General features: G+C 38.1%; 1 protein-coding gene across 29 annotated transcripts in view; it reads left to right on the plus strand.

The window, feature by feature from the left end:
- LRRC7 (leucine rich repeat containing 7) overlaps positions 1-21954 on the plus strand; it is a 180470-nt gene that overhangs the window by 65199 nt on the left and 93317 nt on the right. For all 29 annotated transcript variants that reach the window (XR_014587581.1, XM_083846790.1, XM_083846805.1 and 26 more), the window contains one exon: positions 18252-18454. Coding sequence is in view for 28 of the 29 variants with exons in the window: in XM_083846790.1 (XP_083702916.1) it covers positions 18252-18454 (203 nt within the window). In the remaining variant the exon portion in view is untranslated. The remainder of the gene's footprint in view (positions 1-18251; positions 18455-21954) is intronic.

The following is a 21954-nucleotide window of genomic DNA, read 5'->3' on the forward strand; positions in this document are numbered from 1 at the left end:
TTTCATCTGAGAGTTAAGAGCTGAGATTTTGGTTGTGAGTCATCTTTAGTCATAGCAGAGTCTGACATTTCTATTTGGAAAGGGCAAATACTGTACACTTAGGCGGAGGAGTTTGGCCAATTTAAATTTTTTATTGACTGACGTAATGTTTCAGAAGTGGAGGAGAGGAAGAAGTGAACATCCTCTGTTTACCTCCTCCCTTATCTTTGTTTAATATCATGAACTCATGAAGTAATACACAATGCCAGCCTGGCATGTTTTTTCTAGAATCAACTTCACTTGTAAAACATGCACATTGTATATCAATGGGCCACTTGTATACAAATGCAATATCTTAGAAGATCATAAAAGTGTGGGTTGGAATTTAGCTGCTGCCAATGTGCATGAAGTAGGAAAAATATTTGGTATGCTTTTTGTCATGAAAATGCTAGGGAGCCATGGTATATTAGTTATACCATGCTTCAGAATATTTTTCAACAAGCTTTCTAATTTCAGATGTGTGTCTGTAAGCTGACGGTTCTTTTTAGGAAAACTCCCTTCAAGAGGAAAAGTAGCTCAAGCAAATTTCAAGAAACAACTTGTTCTAAACCAGAATGAACTTCTTTCTCAATCAGACTGACATCCATGATAATCATCTTCTAAATCCAGAAGACAGGTTCTTTGTCTGCTAAATAATATCTTCTTTCTATCATAGAAGATGACAACATGAAATCCTTTTATTATAAAGGATTCTGTTATAAATTGTCTGTTATAAATTGACGCTCACAAATCTCAGTGCTAGTTCAGCAACTTCCATCCTGATCTCTCTAGAATTTTTCAAACTTTACAGGTTTCTCTGTTACTTGGGTACGTGCTTACGTGTATATATTCTTGACTCAGCTTGCAACCTGGAAACAGAGAGTAAGCCACAAATAAGAAGGTAACAGCCCAGGTTCACCACTGTGCAGCTCTGGTACCTGCTGAGGAGCTTCCATCCCGTCAGTAGCGCTGGCAGAGCACGGGAGGAGTGCTGGCAGCTTCCTCTGGCTCATGGGCATGTTTCCCTCGATGCGGCGAGTGAATGGGGAGCAGCAATGGTTAAAATACTGTGGGAAAGGAGCACACGGGAGATTTCACTTTACAGTGTCTGTTCCCCAGCTTTTACTGATATGTTGTCACCCATTCTTACAGGCTAGCTACTTACACAGAGTATTTTCTACACATTGGTTTGTAAAACTGTTTTCATGGTGTTTTTCCTCAAAATACCTTTCAGGCTCTAGTATCCAAAGTAAATAACCAATTACATGTGGCTTCTCTGGTTTAAATATCTAAGGCAGTTATTCGTAAACCTTCCGTACTCTTTGCCTAACGCCAGGAAGTGGACAGGCTTGTAGATTTTTGCTAATGAAAATAAATGTACCAGTATGTTACCGGAATATCTTGTTACTACCAACCCTGTCGTTTCCATTTTGTCTGTTTGTTTGCCTGTGCTGCGAAATCAGATTGCAAAGTTTTTGGAATGGGGACTAAGCTCCATCATTTTTGACTAGCCCCATTTGACTCTGACCTCTGTACAGGGCATTTATGATAGATATGCAAAGTTTGATACTTGTCTTGTTCCTGAATGTTTCAATATCTGGACATAAAGTTAGGGAATTGATTAGCTTGTCTCAGTTTTTATCAGAAACTGATGACACAGCTGCAAACTTTCTCCTGTTATTTTTGTTATTTTTTTAGATACCTCTATTTACATCAAACAAGTTAGTAAAAAAAAAAAATCCTTTTAACTTTTTATGATACAGAAATAAGGCCAGATGCATAAGCAGAAAAGTCTATTTTTTAGAATTTAGCAAAAGATTTCGTAATATTAGAATGAACACTGTTACGCTTGTTCTTTCATTTATAACTGCCAATTTAAGGTAACCTAAGAGACTAATTGGGACTAATTGGAATTGGTCCTTTGATACACTGAATATTAGATCTGGATGTTGTCAATATACAAGAGATAACAAAGGGAAAGACTTGTTGAATTTTATTTTGATCTCCAGCTTCATCACAGTAGTTAGCTTCAACCTGAAAACAGGACTAATTCATGATTCATGTTTGATTTGATAGGATTAAAACAAATGCATAAATACGTTAGAGATTACTTGGAGCCAAAAAGGCAAGACTTTAATTTAAAAAATTATGTCAAATTTTCAGTTTTATTTAAATGTAAGTAATTTAATAGCTTTCATCAAAACATCTGTCTACTGATAAGAAATGGTTATGCTGAGAGCAGAGTAGGATGTGCATTTGAACACTTTTAGGATAAATGGTATTTGGTGAAGACATTTAATGAAGTGAGTGTCATTGAATATGTTGGAGAGGCACAGATCTCAGATTCACATTTTCTTACTTAATGAAGTTTTTTGAACTGTACAATATCTGCATACATACCAATTATATTTCATATTTTCAAAAGATTTTTAACATTGAAAAAGTTTTAAATTAAAAGTAATTCCAGCATGGTTTTGGCAGCTGTCAATAACCAACTGTTTGAATCTCAAAATATTGTCTTAAAAAGTTAACAAGCAGATGAGCAGGCTGGAAGTTGTAAGCATCCAAACCACAAAACAGGAGCAATTTATTTTAGGGACTGAATTTCATAACTAGGAAGGAATTAATTGTAAAATATGCGTACAGTGTTTTGGATTTTTAAGCTTTAATTTGAAGAGTAAAGGGAGTAATTACATAATACATTGTAAATAACGATCTACAAATATCTACAATATATCTACAAATATGATATAAACCAACCAAACATTCAAAATTGCTAAGGTAGAGGTTGTCAGTTTTCTGTCATTGAGCAGGCAACAAGCATGTTTAGGAATATAGTTTATGTCTATTTACTATTACTCCATAACTCCATTTACTATTACTCCATAACCATAGTTGCTAATGTCTTTTTGTTCCTTTTTTTTTTTTTTGAGGCTCATAACAATGCAGATAGCTTTTAGAAGAAGCAGGATGTGTTTCATCTCCATGAAAACTTTTCCCAGGCTGCTGCATTATGTAATGAAAGAGGACACCTGATAAAAAGGAGAGCTTTAAATGTCCTTCGTCTAAATTCTTTTCCCTAGTCTCATATATTTTCAGTGTATGAATTGAACTTCTGAAAGAAAACCTATGAATAAACCAAATCACAGAACCTTAGAGTTACTGAAATGGAGAAGCAGAGAGTCTCTGGTCCAACTCCTTGCTCAAAACAGGGCTGGCTTTGATGCTAAATTAGGCTGCTCATCCTCTTGTGTATCGTCAGAGATGAAGTTTCCTCAGACTCTGGCCCACCTGTTCTAGTGCCGTACCATTTGTTACGGTGACTTTTTTCTTGTGTTTAGTCAGAATTTCCCGTGCTGTTACTTGCATCTGTTACCACTTGGCCTTTTCTTGTGCACCTCTGAAAAGAGCCGAAGTCTGTCCCCTCTGTAATCCCCCTGCCTGTAGTATGTAGAAGGCAGCAGTGAGATTACCCTGGGCCTCCTCTCCTGGGGGCAGAGCATCCCCACCTCTCTCAGCTTCTCTGCTTATGCCATACTCCAGATGCCTGGCCGCACTGCTGTGCTAGGCTTGGGGAGCCCGTGACAGCTATACATGACTTCATTTCGCTGATAGAGAAGCCATTTCGTGCATTACTTTTTATTGCTGTATTTATGTTTTTATTATGGTAAAGGAAAAAAATAAAGTCAGTTTAAATTACAGCACTTTAGAAAATTTGTTTCGTTTATGCCTTAGATCACCAGATAATGTCAAAAAAAGGTTCTGCAAGGATGAATGTTTTTGATGACTTCATAAATTTCTTCTGCTTCTTCTGAATTTCCTTCTCCAGTTAGATCTGTATCTATTCTGTAAAGTTCATACCTATAAATGAGCCTCTCGGCAAAGGAGTAAGTAGGTATAAATAGCCTCTGAATAATTTTAGGTCAGTTATTAATAGGAGTATGAATCTTAGAAAAAATGAAGGTCTACAAGAACATTCCAGTAGGGCTCACCAGGAGCAAGAAACCATTTGACTGGAGATGGAGTTGAAGAGTTTAGGTAACAGATTAAAAGATGAGGTGGTAAGCCATAGTAGGATGTCATAATTCACCAGGAAAGTTCCTTTTATCCTATACTTCTCTGCCTCTCTGTTTTTATTCGTTAAGAACAGTGGCATGGACTGTTAGGATGTTGTTCATATTTCTGATACCATCTGTTTTCCTTGGTGGGAGGGAGAAACGGGATTCATTCCAAGCTGTTCCAAATGTTTTTTCCTCATTCAGGCTGAAATTCAGATGTTCGTGTTCAGTTTCTAATGCGGTTCAGTGGCACTTACAGTACTGTACTCTGGGCAGTCTTGATCCATATGTCACTTGACCCAGCAAAGCTGTAATCACCTCTTTATAGAGATAAAAAGGTCTGTGGCAGTTGCTATGAGATCAAAGTACAGTGGTTCATCAGTGAAGCTATCATTGCATCCCTTTGCTGGATTTGCAATTTACTCTTTCTTGTGTATTGACTAAATGCTTTCCTTCAGCCACATGTTCGGCTTTTGTTCCCATTCTCCGCTACCTCTAGCTGTTCCTGCTTGCTGTCTCTCTAATCATCGTGACTGCTGGTGATTTTTCATGCATTTCCAGATTCTTTCATGTCCCACTCCGAATACTCTTATTTTCTCCCGCATTAAAATAATGGACACTGTCCCGATCTTGTTCTTGCAGCCATCCTCTTGCCTGTCCTCATTTTCAGATCAATGTATTTTTTCCAATAGGCTGCTGACACTCTGAGCAAAGTGATATTCTTTTTCTGTGATTTCAGTCTGCAGTTGTGTGCCTTCAAATCTCTGAACCTCAGAAGAGGCTGGGAAACTGGCTCTAAAGCTTACGCCTGAATAGTGCTCCCCGGTACTTTTTGCTGGCTTTTGCAATGTCTTCTGCAGAAGGGTTTTCTGCAAGTCCCTCTCTTGCACGACAACAGGGTATGGAACTGTCAAAACCGGTGTAGCTGACAGCTGGAAAACAGTGGATATACTGAACGACCTGAAAGGTGGCAATTAGAGTTAAATGCTGTTCTTTGTGTGTAGCCACCCAAACCGTGAGCAGTAAGGATTCTGTTGGTGGTGTCTCATAGTCCCAGGTCTTCTGGTAGCGGTTAAAAGCTAACCTTCCTTACCACTCATTAGGTGGAGTTAAATACGTAGATTGTTATGAGAATTATTTTAAGTCAAGTTCTGATAGGATGGGTTTGGGTTTTTTTGCCTTTTTTTAGGCTATATAGGGAAATAATTTTTATTTTGGCATTATGGAACTCAAAGAAGAAATGTGCGTGATTGATCTTAGCAGAATCATCTCCAAGTTACAAGAGCTGGTTACCTGTAGAACATTAGTAAATGCATGATCTCTCATTTCTTTTCTTTATGTTCAGCATTGTTCAGTGATCACCCAGAGCTAAGGACTGCAAGTTCAGTGTAAGGGTTGTTTATTTTTCATGTGGACATCCATATCCATACAGCAGCCCTTTCCGTTGCCTTCCCTGAGTCACGTAAAAATAAGCCAGATAGAGACTGAAAAGCGACTAAGCATCTTTCAATTTGTGTGTATTACAAGCATGTTATAAATCTCTCAGTATAATTTAGCATTAAAGTCTTTTGGTGGGTCAGGCGATAGCAAAGAAAAAATGTCAAATACAGAAGGACACTTGAGCAGGTACTGTGGGCTGTGTCCTGCTGTGCTGTTCATGTGGAGAAAGTTATCAATACAGGATTTTCACAGTTACCAGTACAAAGTTGCAGGAACAAACTGCTGAAATCATGAACTGCCTAGATTAAATTTATAAAACTTTCGAGATAATCCTTGATTCTTTTGCTTACATTGTAAGAATGACAAATAGGGTTTATTCCGTTTGATTACGGAAAAAGGCAAATCAAATACTACATTGACGCAGTTCAGGAGAACTTGCTAAATCCTCATAAAATGCAACTGCTTGAGTGTTGCATTCTGAAGTAGATTAAATGATATTATTGACTGCTTCTGTAGGAATTTAAAGAATTTATAATGTTCCTGGACATTTAAAAACGTGATTAGGAGTATATTTTAACATCTCGACAAAAAGTGGTATGAATATTATGGCATCGCTGTAATTCAGTCAGGTCTGGGCATATCTTTTCACTGCTGATTGGCGTTAACCTAGTACCTGCTTCAGTGGAAGCAGGCTGCCCTGGCTTCTAGTTGTCCAAATGATTTTAATAGCCGATACCTAGTACAGAAAACATGCCCATTAAAATACCATGGTGTTGCTAATTCAGTCAAGGACAACAAATTCCACGTTTCACTTTTCTCTAGCTTAAAACTACGTGCCTCTAGGCCGTGTTTGTTCTCCTTTTTTTTTTTTTTTTTTAGCCAGAGCAGATTGTACAATGGAAGTTGTATGGCTATTTATAAATCGCTGCCAAAAGGCCATCACTGTTTATATACAGCTAAGACTTAGTTTAGCAGGTGGGTGGATGCTAAAATTTTGCTTAGTGCTTTGTCCACTTTTTTTTTTTAATCTTATTTCAGGCTGTGAGAAATTAATTTGGACTTTTAGTATTCATTGTGCTTGCTCAGGGGAGGTATCGCAGACTTGAAGAACGTCTGCTAAACTAAATGAGCTGAGACAAGGAAAGACCTTATGTCTTGTAAGAATGAATAGTTAACAATTTAATTATGACCACCAGACAAAAGCATGAATAAGCAAGGGAAATACTAAGGAAAAACAAAACAAAACACAAGACCACAAAACAAAACAAAGAAAATCATTGTTGCTGCAGGGAGAGAATGGGCCAAAGAGCTTGAATCTTCCAGTGCTGGTATGGTCACACCTCTAATTTCTGATGAAATGGGATGAAGCCCTCCATTAAGAACCAAGCCTCTGTATTCCTTGGGTGGAACAGTTCTGGCTGATGGTCCCAGTTTACAGTGAAAGCAATAAAATTCTCTTCAGAAAGTTATTGCTAAGATTGCATAATTGGGCATTAAAGTTCTGATTATACTTTACAAACTCCAGGACTTTGTTAAAAACCTGACATTCCAATGTACTGAATTTCAGTGTTTGACAGCTCAGCTGTGAGAATTTTTTAGAGAACATTTGTACCATAAGAACAGCATGTTAATTGACTAAAAAAAACTGGGACAGATTAATCATGGGAGGGAGCACTGTACCTAAGAGAATGTAGTTCTAGAGCCCTCTGCTGATGAAAACCTTTAGAAATACATTTATTTTTTTTCAAATGCCCTGTTTCGAATAGCCTGCATTATTCTTCCCATAGGTTTCCAACCACTAACTTGAGGTGGAATAAATTTGCACGCTAAGGTGCTGACCGGGAAGGGAGCCTAAAGGACTAGCTTGCTCCAGAGCCTGAAGTTTCACATGGCGAAAGATGAGGGGAGGTGGCTGCTTCTCGTTAGCAGGGGTGTCTCCTGGCGTAGCATTAGCATGTGGATTTGGCAAGGATGTCTGGTTCAACAGTGGGCGTGATGGCAATGGAGGCTGGGTATTCTGCAAAAAATAACCAGCGAATGGCTGGGTAAAATTGCTTTATCTGTTGGAATAGTAGAGAGAATAGACGTAAGCCCGAAAATTCGGGCCCGACAATTAGCCCTCCTGTTCTGCTGGGCTCCCCGAGCTCCCAGGCAGCAGTGGCCCCGCAGCCGGAGGCGCTGGCGTGGGGCAGGGTGGTGGCGTGGGCCCTGCAGGGGGCTGGAGCAGGGACGGCCCCGCGCTGCCCAAAAAAGAAGACATCGGTTTGATGTGGCGCAGGGTGCTTTCCTGATCTCAGTTCCGGATGATGGGGCAGTGGACAGTGGCAAAACATGTTTAAACAACAAACAGAGAAAACTGGAAAATGCATTGACGTGTCAAAACCTGGCCTGCAGAAAGTGAGAATGTGCCACCCACGGCTGTCCTTAGGAAAGGGAAAGCAAATTGTAAGAAATCATTTACCAGAAATGATTAATTCCAATTACTTGTGGTGTCTTTTCCTAGTCTTAAATATTCTTGGTGTGTATTCAATGAACTGCGATACTCATGAAATATCAGTAAATAAGTTTGCTCGTTTGCCATGGCATCATTAACTTTGTCCAAGAGTCATATACCATTTCTGCATCGGTCTGCATCTTCTCTTGTGGTGTTTCTTGTTAGGCCTTCCCTTAGGGTAGCTTCCCAAGATTCCTTTCTGCCACAGAATTTGAACTTTGCAAGAATTTAATGAGAAATCAGTTTGGTTGGGCAGAAAGAGAATGCTCTGCAGAGATACTTCCTATGTATGCGTTCATCTAAAAGAGTCATAGCTCTGTAATTACGTAATACAATATAGTCCTTACTGAAATAAAAGGAACTTTTCTAGTATAAATATATTTTAAGCTCTGAAAATGAAATAAGCAATCCCCGAGTTCTGGAGGCTTTTAATCGAGGGTGTTTGTGCTTAGTGCGTCACTGCTCAAGGGTAATGATGGAACTAATTGGTGTTGAGGGTTCAGATTTAATTACTTGATTCTACCTAAAAATATGCAAGAGGGAATTGTGGCAGCTACTATACGCGTTGAAATACAAAGGAGATGTACTCAGGTATTTGTAGGTAGTGAGGTATTTGTAGAGATGAATGCCTGTTTAGATGACAAATTGCATTCTTGTATTTGAGTAACCAATTTTCATGGGTAGTTTTGAGATTGCACTTGTGCTGGCATTTTGGTATACAGGCTTTTGCATTTCGATAATCGGATTTATGAACATACATGTAAGCACATTACAGCATTAGTGGATATGGTGAAAGAAATAGGGAGCAATGAAAAAAAAATTAATCTGTAGCAGGGAAGGGGGATAGAATGATGAAAGAAAGAGGAACTGATGGCAATGATGGATTTTTTCTTTTCAGAATGTAAGGTCTGTAGAGAGAAGGGGGAGAGTAAGCGGGGGAAGAGTTTTTAGTTGCATATGAACAATGGTAGAAAGGTATTTGGGAAACTGTCTCTAGGTGGAGTTTCAGTGATTGAGTACACTGGCAAGAAACCTCTTGCCTTTTTTTTGGGGGGGTGGGGATTGCCAATTTTCTATTTTTCAGAAAGCAAAAGGTTTTTGAAAAAAAAGTTTGTAGGCACGTGTTGAACATTTACCATGGTAGCAACCCGTATTTTCTGGGCAGTTTGTTACATGTTTTTCAAATGTAACCTTGTTTTGGACATGTCAAAAATCATCTTAATCTCCTTCTATTTTGGACTTTGGTAATATCTGCTGCGATGTGACTGTATCTTACACATGCTGAGCAAGGTGGCAGTGAGAGGGAAGAGAGACCGCCCTTGTCCCAGCACACCTCTGCCTGGGCTCTTTCAGGAGATCAGCTTTTGTTGTGAGTCATAGTTGTCCCTGTTAATTAAAACTTTCTTTTTCTAACTGCAGTTTGGAGTTGCACATTATTATCTCTGGAACTTTCATTCCGCAAGCTCAGCAAAACGAATACAGTTTTCCCGTAGTAAGCTCCTGCTAAGCTGATTAATATGTCACGAATAATGCAGACAGATTGTGATGTAAAGCGCTGGAAAGTAATTGGGTATTCTGTACGATCCCTTTCCTCTATGAGGAAGAAAACCAGACTTAATGAAAGTCATATTTAAATAGCAATTTGTTTAGTTAATGTATTTAGCAGGTAAATTATGTTTTCTATACTATTCCTTTGGATAGCAGTTCTGGCCTTCGTATTGGCAGCAAAAACCATAAGGCAAGAAGTAAAGCATATTTCATAATAAATTACATACCAAATCATCTTTTAAACTAACGGATTACTTCAAGTAAAAGCTGAAATAAATCAAAGATCTAAGCTTAAATGTAAATTTCCCAGATTCCAGAAAGCACACTTTATAAATTAGGTTATTTCTCTTCTTGGTTTGTTGGCATTCTCTCCTGCTTAAGTATCTGTACAGTGGGGCATCAGACTGTTTGTAGTTTCTAGTAGTTAAAAGCATAATTATTAATTTTCAACATTTGCTACTGGTATGCAATGAATTGTTGAAATGCTGACAGTTCTTGTGCAATATCAAACCGAACAAAACTGGAATTTTCCATAAGGTTATGCAAAAACTGTTTTTAGGGAGAATAGGATACAGTTTTGAAAAGAAAAAACAAACAAACAAAAAAACCTTTTTTGCTTTCTCTAAACTGCCTTTTCTAGGTGCCATCAGTGCCTAAGGTTAAGCGCATCCATAAACATTGCCTCAGAAAATCTTGATTATCAATTTCAAGGCAAGACCAATAGTAAACTTTCATTGATATCTATGAATATCTTTGTTGAAAAGGTACAGACTTGATCCTTTGTCACGGAGCGTTTAAAGTTCTGGTTATTCAAATTCATTGAAAATTTGCAAAATTAATTCTGCCTTAAATTTTACATTATTTTTGTTTTTTGGAAAATCTCCCAAATCTCATGACGGTCAGTCAGAAATGAGGTCCCAGACCTCGAAAGGTTCCCTGCTTTGACTCTCGAATACGCTGTGACCTCCAGCCTTCAGGGCCAATTCAGACACTCGGTCTTGTGCGAGCACCTTTGAGACGTGCGTGGTTCTCTGCTGGGGCGTCTGGAGGGTGCTGCGCCCGTCCTCCCGGGAGGCTGGGAAGGAGCGGTGTGCCTACTGCGCGCCGCTGGAGAACCCCGGCATGAATTTCGGATGAAACTCACGCTGAGTTTCCTACAAGGCAGACCTCAGGTGTCTTAGAGGTCTTCTCCATCCCGGATGGTTCTGTGATTCTGTGGTGTGAACGTGATAGAAGGGCGAGCAGCAGAGTTAAACACTAAAAGCTGGATGAAGAGGGCACAGCTTGTACACGCAGATATAATTTTTCTGCAGTTTTTAAGAGATCTAAATTATTCATAGTGCTGTTTTTATAAATGAAAAGTTGTACTGCAAATTAAGAGGACTCTGAGTGCTTTGAAGATCCCTAATTATTTCAATGATTGAGATTGAAAGTGGACACAATGTAAATCTCCTAAAGAGTGCACACAATTAATTAAAGGAGGGAAGAGAAAAGTGCATGTCTAGCCAGTGCTAGAGGAATATCAGCGAGGAAAGACTGAAGGAAAATGAGGATTTTTTCTTTTTAAATTCCAACCACATGCTCAGCTTTGTTCCATTTCGTATTCCTAGTCCCTATTATCAAATCTCTGTTTCAGCAGAGAAAATATAACGTGAAATTCTGCCCTGTATGAATGGGAAAGCTCCCAACGTCCCCCTGGGGTCAGAGGAGTACCTTCCGTACTGTCTGTGCCTTCAGCAGCTGTAGAATCAGAAATCGGGCTAAATGCTTTTGTTTAGCAGAACAACTGCTGTATGGGATTTGAAAAGAGGTACTACCATCTGCAAGGCGTGGTTGAGAGGAGGGAATGGCACCAGGAAAAGAAATAGTGGCTGAGGAATTTGGGCTCCGGCCTCCCCTTGCGATCAGCCAGCTGTGCCGTCAGGGTTTAAGCTGGCACTGTGAAGGTGAGGGGTACGGGGGTGGTCCTAACGGGTGGCCCCGCGGGGTCGCAGGGGGCTTGGCTCCCTGCCTCTGGTAGCCCAGGTGGGATGGGGTGCGGGGGCCGGCTCCTTGGGTGTCGCAAGGAACTGTGCTCTGCTTCCGTCTCCTCTGGTGGTGGTGACTTCTTGGAGAGCTAGAAAGGGGTGATGGAGGCTGGGCCTGCTACCGAGGTTGGCGTATTTGTGATTTCCAAGCTTGACAGCGTAACGCACTGCAGAGAACCAACATATTAGCATATTAATGTTGTTGATTATGCTGATAATAAGGGGAAGAAAAGGAACAGAAAAATCATCACTTATCTGTGATGTATGACAAAGAACTCAGTGAAGCGAATTGTCTGCTGTTTGAATATAATTAATATTTTCTGAACCCTCTGGCAAATGTTACCGTTATTACTCATTTCAGCCTTGTAATGCTCTCATTCACACTTCTGTGTTCTTTATTCTCGGGATCTCTCAGTAACTTTCTAGCACTACCAGATTACTTGTACTCTGCAATTTCTTGCAGAGTTTTCTGAATGAAATTTCAACAGCGAGAGCATTTTATGTTGATACCTTGTCAGGTAGTGTGGGCTGGTCCTACAGTCCTCATTATCCGTTGTTTTTCTTTCTGAACGTGGACTCAGATCACAGACCATGGCAGCGCACCAGGAACTGAGACCTCCCTGAGATAAGAAGAATGTGAAGGGAGCGTTACATCAAACACTTGTTTGGAAGTAAAATAAATTCGTCTCTAATATATATTGGAAAACAGAAAAAGAAAAAGTGCTTTATATAACCAGTTACAGAGGCAAGTTCTGGAGTTCTTTACAGTAACACTTTACTACCTCTTTTTTCATATATCTACTTGGCACTTTTGAAAAAGGTATCAGAGAACTATTGTTTGCTTCTAAAAATTTAAGTTCCCTTCAATGCTTTAAAATTATTATTAATAATGAAGATGTTCAAGATCTTAACCTGCATGTGTGGGGCAGATGCCCTGCAGCGGCGGTGTTAACACACAGGAGTCCTGGGGAACTTGCTCTAGAAGAGCCGGCTTTAGGCTGGGTGAAGAGAATCAGTGCTGGCTGATATCAGGCAAAGATGTGAATCCCACAGCTTCTTAAAATTGTCTTACCGGTGCTTTCTGCCCTGTTTTGTTTACCACTGCTTTCTACCCTGTTGTTTTTTGTTTTTTTTTTTTTAGCATGCGTATCAATTTGAAGTTTTGTAGGTCCAAGATGATCAAGAGAGCTCGTTTTATAATTGCAGTCAAATCTTTCAAATACTCAATTTGTAAATTCTTGGTTTAAATGGACTATTAACAAGAAATCTAGTGGCTTCCAAAGGCAATTTGAAACTGGTTTTCATGTTACAAATCTTTCAAATTGCTTGCCCGGTAATTGCCACTTGCAAGGTTTTTTAATGCTGTTAATGGTGAAGTAAAACATATTGAAGATACCATTTTGCACCATTTAGGATAAAACTAAACCAACTAGGTAAAAATATGTTCAGAGAAATTACTTTTATTTGCTGTTTTTTTTTTTTTTTTAAGTGAACTTTGACTTACTTCCTGAGCAAAAAAGGAAAATGGTTCCTTCTGAAGGAGTGTAGGCCCACTGTAGCAGGAAAGGTTTCTGAGAACAACAAAATTCTTCTATATTGTGTCTTGCGGAAAAACTTCTCTCCTACTCTTTCAAGACAACTGAAGTTTGTCAAGGTAGTTTGTTCCATCTTTAAATCAAAGTTTTGTGAGCCATACAACAATTTTCTTTGTTTATTTAGGTAAGGAGAACTTCTCTCATGATTACCAAGAAACAGGGATTAGTGGGTTTACTGCACAAAAGATCCATTAATTAATAAGAGATTAGATTTTATTCTAATTAATTTCCATGAAACTACTATTTTCCTTAGATTAGGAATTCACTTTATAAGAGAATAAAATGAAGATAACAATAATGAGATGCTTGCTTAAGCTGATAAATAGCAGTATATATTTATGCTTCTTTCATAGTTTCTTTAATCTAATTCTAGAAAGGATGTACTTTTAAAAAAAGATTTTAGAAAATAGGCCATAACATTTTAAAGCTTTTTTGGGGGGTGGAAATGTGTTTGCTTTTCATTTTGTTATTCTGAATTGTTGAGTAATTGTGCATCATATTTTGTTATGGATGTAGTTGTTTAGAATTATTTATTAGTTAAGAAGATAATGAATTTCCTTAAGCAGAATTCCAAATAAAGAAATAAAAATAAATGATGTACAAGTCATCCTAGTTCTTCTGTGTTTGAAAAATCTACCTGCTTGCACTGCCTTTGCAGAACAAAGACTTCATAGCTTTCCAAGTTGCTGAGGGTATCTACGTGTGGTCTGTTGAATACTGTTGAAAACTTAGTTTTCTTACATGTGCGACTGAATAGACTGCCTCATCCCTGAAATGTCTTGAATTTTGACTGTAATATAAATCTTTTATATTGTATAGGACTTAATATATAGCATGCGACTCATGCTGAGCAATGACCTCAAATACTCAGCTATTACCAAATAAAACTTGGTCATGCTGAGCGATGACCAAAATACTCAGCTATTGAGGATCACATTTCTTTCACTGGTTTAAATGGGGATAAGTACTAAGCGCTAGTATTTCTCTAAGGAAGTAGGAAGACTTTCTTTATCACTCCACAGGCATTAAGGAATTTTATGAAGCAGCAGTGTGTATGGTGACAACCTCCCAAATCCAGGAGTTTGGCTTCCTGTTGACTCTTCTTGACTTGGGTTGGGTTCCCAAAGACCTTAAGTAGCAATCCTCTCGTAGTAACTATCAGAACAAAAGAAAAGCTTTGTGAAAATTATGAAGAACTAAAATGTAGGTAAGAAAAGTATAATTACCAAAGCTGGAATTAGTCTGGGGTAGAAATTAATAATACTGAAATTTGTGAAGGGTTTAAAAAGTCATTAGTCCACAGGGCATGAAATTTTACTTCTTTCAGTTGTATCACAGGCCTTGTAATTCTATACTGATGCTTTCTGAAATGATTGCAAAGAACAGTGTGAAAGGGCCATCCCCAGGGGACTTTTAGCAGGGTTTTCCAGCAATATTGTTTGTTTTAATTACAGAGGATATATAAAGGAGCAGACTATGGGCACATGCAAAATCACTTCTCACCAAAATATAATAAATTTTGTGCTTTCCTCTGGTCATTCTTCCAGAAAGTGTTCTGTAAGCACAGGTTTCTTTAATAAAGTTACTTCACACTATTTTTTGCTGCAAATTCTTAGCAATGCACCATAATTCTGGTTCAAGTACCTTCCTTATTCTAGTATTGATCTTTTCTTAAATAGAGATTTCTAGAGATTGCTGGTCTATCCAAATAGCATTCTGTTTCTTTGTTTGTTTTCTGAAGATGACAGTTCCAACAGATAACCAAATAATCCCAACAAATTACTTTGACATAAAAATCATGTCTTATCCTAGCCTTTGAGGAAGGCAATGTAATTAAATCACTCTTGTTTAGCGTTTGCATTTATTTCCTAATTTTTAAAAACAATTTTCTATTGAATAAGAAATTACAGAGATTTTTATGGACTATAATAATAGAAGTACTTTTGTATAAGCAAAAAAAGCATTTTTTTAAATGTTTTTGCTGTTGTAATTGCAATTCTTAGTACAGTTCTATCACTTCATCACTATTTGTACATTTTCTAGCTGTTCCATTACACTGTTATTGTTCTGGGTTTCTGTTAAAATGGAATGTGAGGTTTGTTTTATGTGTTTGCCTACAGTAGAGGAGAATAATGCAAAGCTAAGTGCTTTGTAATGCCTATGGGAAGAATGTTTTTCTGAATAGTTTTTGAAGTACATGTCACTGTTCAATTGTTCATTATCTTCGAATGCCTTGAAAAGCTACAAATAATTTGATATTCCAAGGGCATCTATTTGTATTGTGTCATGGTCTGAAATATGCAGTTGCAAATGCTGCTTCCTATGCTTGAATACAAAGAGGCTGTGCAGCTTGATAGCTAATTTCATTTTTCTCGTGAAAGACTTATTCTGTGCCCAATGCTTTTACAATTTTCATCTGTTTTGATCTTGTACACCCAAGTGAGCCATTTGGGATGATTTCTGGAACCGAAGACACGGTGCTAGTTGGTGTCAGCGGTCAGGCACACCCTCTCTGGCCTGGCACGGATGCTGGCCATACCGGCAAGGTGGAGAAGGTGGATTGCCGCGAGGCCTCTGCACCGCCTTCCCTGCGGCCGTGACATCTGCTTGGCGCACAGAAATGGGCGAAACCCCTGATCTGAGAGGGAACTGGGTTAGAGGGACAAGGGAGGGGGCAGGCACAGCGCGGGTGCCACCACTTGCGTGCGGTGTGCGTGCTGCCTCTCCCAACTGGGAGCACTTCTGGGGAGGTGGCCTTTCTCCGCCGGGACTGGGTCTGGAGCAGGGATTTGGGACTTGTCCTTCCCTGTGTGTTTGAAATCACCCAACAGATTTGAAGCTAAAGAGGGAAATTAGGGGGAATACTAAAATAATCATTTCTTTATCACAGGAAATTATAAGTGCCAACCAAGAAACAGGATGGGCATGAAATGTGACAGGGAATCCAGTGTTCCTGGTGTGAGAAATTTAAATGAGGAATGTTTACAATTGAAGTTCACAGATAAAGTAAATTTGAGTGCCATGTTACATCCCAAAATTTTCACTGTTTTTTTTTCTTGTGTGTGTTCTTCAGTGGACTATCCCACTGCTAGAACTCAAATAAAATGTTAAGATATTGTCATTTATTAGCTTGAAAATGAATTGCTTCTTTTTCTGTTCCTGTGAGTATTCTACTTTTATATTTTCAGAATTTTATGTATGCTTTATTATGAAAATGTTTTCATTGCATCAGCTGACTGTAATTAAGCTAAGTTTTATGTTATCCAAGCAAACTTGGCATTGGGTCAAGCTAAATTACGAAATTACCTTTTTCTCTGTGTTAAGCTTTACCCTTAAGCCAAAACCAGCCAACAGAAACGTGTTGGCACTGCCCAGTGAATAACCAGCTGCACTCTGATTTCACTGCTGTTCTTCCAGCGTCTCGGTCTCCTTGAAAACATGAAAAAACAGTATTTTTTCTGGCAGTATTTGTATGCCTGTCTCCTTCGGATTGCTAGAGGCAGATTAAGAGCTAATAAAATTTAAACAAGGAAATATAACATTTGAGTATTTTACTTACCTTTGAAATAACAATGTATTACATGATATAAAATTCCTGGAGAACCACAAAAGGGGCATTATCTGACCAATGCTTTTTTTTTTTTCCATGTTACGTTTCAGACAAATAATGGCTTAAGCAACAACATGAATTATCTATACTTACATGCAAATACAGCTCAGCTCAGTGAACAGGGAGCGGTCCAGGATCAGAAATGACTTGTTTCCCTTCAGTTATACTTACATGAAACTGGATTTCTTACATTTGAGAAGGTGCTTTTTCTCATAATTGATGAGAAGACAAAGGAGAGCACAAATTGACACTATGTGCTATAATTTGTGCTGTTTTAGCAAGAAATGTTGCGTGACTGTATTGTTTATGGATTTTTTGCATGAATACATGGTTGCTTTTTCACTGGCATCCCATGAAAGAGGATCCCGATGAGCTTTGCTTTGCTTGGACTGATTTTGTACATTCTTTTCATAAATGTAACTCAAAACCTTGTAAGTGGTTTAAAAAACAGGAGATGAGGGTTTAGCCCTTCTTGGCTCTATGGTGATATGTTTCAGAACAGCCTGATTTATTTATAATCTGGTTAACATTACATCTCAAACAGATATTGACATTTTTAGAAGTTGAGACTCCTTGATGTGTATAAAATCTACTTATTGAGTGTTCTCTCAATTCAAAAGTAGTTATAATATTCTGCTAAAAAAATACTAAGATGAAACTTACTCATAAGAATTAGATGTGCATGTACAAATTGTGCGTGCAAGGAAAATCTGCAGAGCTGACACCTAGATTTGAAGTTAGGGAACAGACTGTGGTGAAATTTCCCAGCAGTGCGTTCTGCTGCAGAAAAATTAATGGGATTTCTGCTAAGTCACTTCCCTGAGCTTCCACAGCCTGAGAGAGCAGGAGAGAAGCAGGAATGCCAGGTAAACAAACTGTTGGCTTTCTGTTATTGTAGTTTCGTAACCAATTAAGTTTCCATATTCTTTTCTTTATTTGTATGGTCAAAAAGACAAGGAATATACTCCACCAATAACTGTGGAAAGCCAAGGAATTCTGTTGATTTCAGAGAAACGAGGTACAATTGTGCATTTGTCACGGAGAATCAGAACCCAAACGACTACGACCGATTCACTTCACCGACTCGCAGTCAAACCGAGCAAGGGATCAAAACACAGAGTGTGAAAGATGTCACTTCGTACTCTGTCTGGTGAATGTGTTCACACGTGTAGCATTTACACAGCTAATTTTCATCATTGAGGAAAGGAAGAATTGTGGATGGTCTTGGCTTGCTTTCTTTTATCCCAGTGTAGGGGAACAGGCAATATACTGAGATTGCTTCTTGTGGTTGCACTGGCAAATCTCACTTTCCCGTGTTTTGTTGAAAAGTAGATTAAGACATGCAAATTACAGATACCCCTCAGGAAAAAAAAATAGACAGCGATCTTGATAATAATTCTAAAGAGGGAGTTCCAAGCATATTGATAGTTTCAGAAAACTGTTTTTCCCCTTTCTTTTCAGTGCCCTGTTTGGAGATGACAACCAAAAGAAAAATTATTGGCCGCTTGGTGCCATGCCGCTGTTTTCGCGGTGAAGAGGAGATTGTCTCAGTGTTGGATTACTCTCACTGTGGCCTACAGCAGGTGCCAAAGGAGGTTTTTAACTTTGAACGGACGTTAGAGGAGCTTTATCTAGATGCCAATCAAATTGAAGAGCTACCCAAGGTAATCTGTGTTCTTCCTGTAATACAGATGTTAAAATTTGTGTTCTTAAATGTATATTCAACATGTGCTTCAACGCCGAAATAGTTCTGGTTCATGGACTGATTACCTGCTTGCCACGGGCAGAGTCAGGGCTATTAACTCTAGAGATTCAGTCACACTTTTACATCTTTTCTGCCTTCACTGAAGAGCCCAAACCGCTGAGACACCATTCTTGCAGATGATGCTGCCATGGAGAGGAGCAGAGCCGCCTGCTTCTCCTTGCTTCATGAAATAAGAACAGGTGGCAGCCAATGAAGGTTTAAACTGGGAAACTGATAGTCATTTAGAAGAGTTTCTCAGACAACAAATAATGAATAGGACATTTGGTACCTTGGGAGACCAAGAGTACACTAATGTACAGGGCAGATGGTCTCACATTTGGATCAGCAGCAGCGCTGCTTTTAAAAGCAAATTCTTTGTCAGGATAAGCTGTTTATCCTTGTGGGAGAAAGGCTGGCACTTTCTGACTGATATTTTTGTAACTGTAAATGAGGTCCTGCAATGAGGTTACTTCAGTTATCCTTTCTGTGCAGAACTTCTCTTACAGAATCTTTAAATTTGGTCTTCTATTGATTAATATTTACTGTAAGGAATTAAAAGTTAGTGTAATTTAAGTGTTCTGGAAACAAAAGAGGGCAAGGTAGTAGAAAAACCAATTAATACTAGGTGCAAGCTACATAATGAAGCATGAAGTAATGTAATCCATTCCTTAATTGAATTTTTCTCAACAATAATGAAAAATGCTTACAAGTCTTTTAATTAAACATTGTTCCACTGTAATCCATTCTTCATCATCTCCCAACATGTTTCTTACTTACACGGCATAGAGATTTTATATAAATTCTATTTACAAATGTAGAAAACGTTCTTTTTCCATTACATGGAGTTCCTGTATTCAGATATGATAGTTCGTTACTGAAGATTACTCTCACTCAGTCAAGAAATTATTTAAAGATGATAAGACAGGGTAGCTACGATCTTCAGCTGTCACAGAAAAATGATATGGAGAACTGCCTTATCTCTCCTCCTACTAGAAAAGACAGCAGAGAAACAGATATTTTTTCTGTCCCCATAAATATAAAATGGTTGTGGTTGAGATCGTTTCACTGTTAATGAATACCTTCAGGACTATTTTTCTCTTAATTAAAATATACAAGATTAACCATATTTTTTTATTATGCTACTGAAGAATCATACTGAAGAATATTTAAAGTCTCTAATTTAGCCAGGGATTTTTGATATATTTGTCTTGGGTTTCTTGAAAGCATGCATCACCATGGTATTTAAAGAAAATTGCAGTGCAGAATGCAAGACAAATATATCAGGACATATAAAAAGAGCAATATGCCGTAATTGTATATGAATAAACTGAGGCCTAAGGTAAAGGGTCCAAAATCATGAAATTGGATTGAAGGTGGTAGTGTCAATCAGAGCTGAAATGTGCATGCTAATGAAACCTTTACATTGCATTGTGGTATCATCTATTCTGTATGTGTTGTTTGTGAAACAAAACAGCAGATAAATACATACTTTGGAGAGATTTAAATGAATAGGACTCTATTTTTATTTCATTTTTCATTGTTTTTTAAATAACTTGAAGCAAATACCAGGTATTGAAAAAAATCCTTTTGATCAGTCTGGAGCTTGGGTAAATACATCATTAACAGTCTTGGTCTTGTATAAATATTAGAAGATAAATGGGAGCATTAGTTTGCTTGCTTAATACCATTCACAATTTTTGTCTTAAGCCTTTATTAATCATTACCATAAATTAAACAGTCTAAATAATTTCTTTCTCAAATTTTGTGCTTCAAATGCTTTTTGATATGTATTTAAGCTCTTTCCACTGCTTAATTAATATTCTAGGTGACAAAATGCCATTTTTTTCTTAAAATGGCTCTGTATTACCCAACATTAATTTTTGTATTATATGTTGTGATCTACTGTAGCAGAACTTTCCTCTCCCTGTAAACATGAATTCAAAAAACTGCTTCCAGGGAAAATTTGTTTTGTCAGTTTTTTGTTATTTACCAAATGTTATATACCTCTGAAGTTACTCACAGTGTACTTTTCAAGTTTTCTGTCATCAGACCTCTTAATCCTGTTTAAAAGTTTCTTGAAATAAGCACAGGTAAAAACCCTATTAAATCATTATATACCTTAGTTTACTTTCACTGTTACCTGATACTCTAGAAACCAATAAAAACAATAAATTCTTTAGCATTAAACTCATATATCAAAATAATTCTGCCTATTGTTTTTTTGAAATTTTACCTTATATTTTGTGCATCATAATTATGCTTTTTTTTTGCTGTCCACTAGAACTGGATTTCTAGCTCCTCCCCTCCCCTCCCCTTTTTCTTTTTCATGATTTATAGTATTCTTCTGTAATCTTAATCTCTATTTTCCCCTAAACCTAGCCAAGACTTTTATTTTACTTGATTTTGACTTCATTATCATGAGCTGCTGCTGCAAGTGTGTCCCTGTTTGCATGAGTCAAATGAATCAATGACTAATAAAAAAAGAAAACCGATTTTGATGCAGGTGGAGTTGCTGGCAATCAGTATATAGAAAAGCACGAATGAGATGAAAATTCTTCCCTGCAGCTTTTCCCTATAGATATAAAGCAAAACCTTTACTAGCATTTAATGGACAAAATTAATGTAATTAAAATAAATATGTTGGTAAAATATATTGGTAATATATGCTAATATAAAATATGGTATAAAATATATGGTATAAAATATGGTATAAAATATAAAATATATTGGTAATATAAAATATGTTGGTAAAATAGATATTAGTAACGCTGAATATGCTACTGAAGTTAGAGGCTACAACTTAATGCTTAATTGTCTCACTGAGGACTTGAGATATGCAGGGAAATAGCCCATTGTTATAACTCAAACCATAGCAGTGCTAACACCGCTGGGTTCCCAGTCTAAAAGGAATAAAAGTAGAACATGGGCATACAGTCTGATGATTACATCAAGCTATCCTGATGGCATGGCAAGGCCATAAAGCACTAGAAATTGACAAGGACATCTTTTGAAAATCCACTGCCTAAAAAAAAGTGAGGAATTGTGGGGTCTGCGTACCTGTGTTCACACCCTTGTATTATTGCTGATACAATAGCACACCACAGTATTTCTCCAGAGGGAATATTTTTTCCCAGTGGAAACTAGTTTTATAGGATGTCTTTATTCTCCAGTTCAAAAGCCTTGTGTCTCTTCAGTTATTGTCAAGTTCCAAGCCTTCCTCGTCTTTTAAGATAAGACGCCAGCACGATGGCTGGGATGGGCACCGGGCATTTCATCCTGCAGGCCTAACAGCGCAGTGCCGTCTGTGCGTGTCCCCGGATTCGGCAGGTCCTCTGTGCTGCACGTTGCTGGGGTCTACAGCTGTCCTAGTGCAGCAATCTGGCTGGAAACATCAAGAGCAAACACTAGAGCCTACAGCTC

This window comes from Anser anser, assembly GCF_964211835.1.
Source record: "Anser anser genome assembly, chromosome: 8".
In the NCBI taxonomy this organism is placed as follows: Eukaryota; Metazoa; Chordata; class Aves; order Anseriformes; family Anatidae; genus Anser; species Anser anser.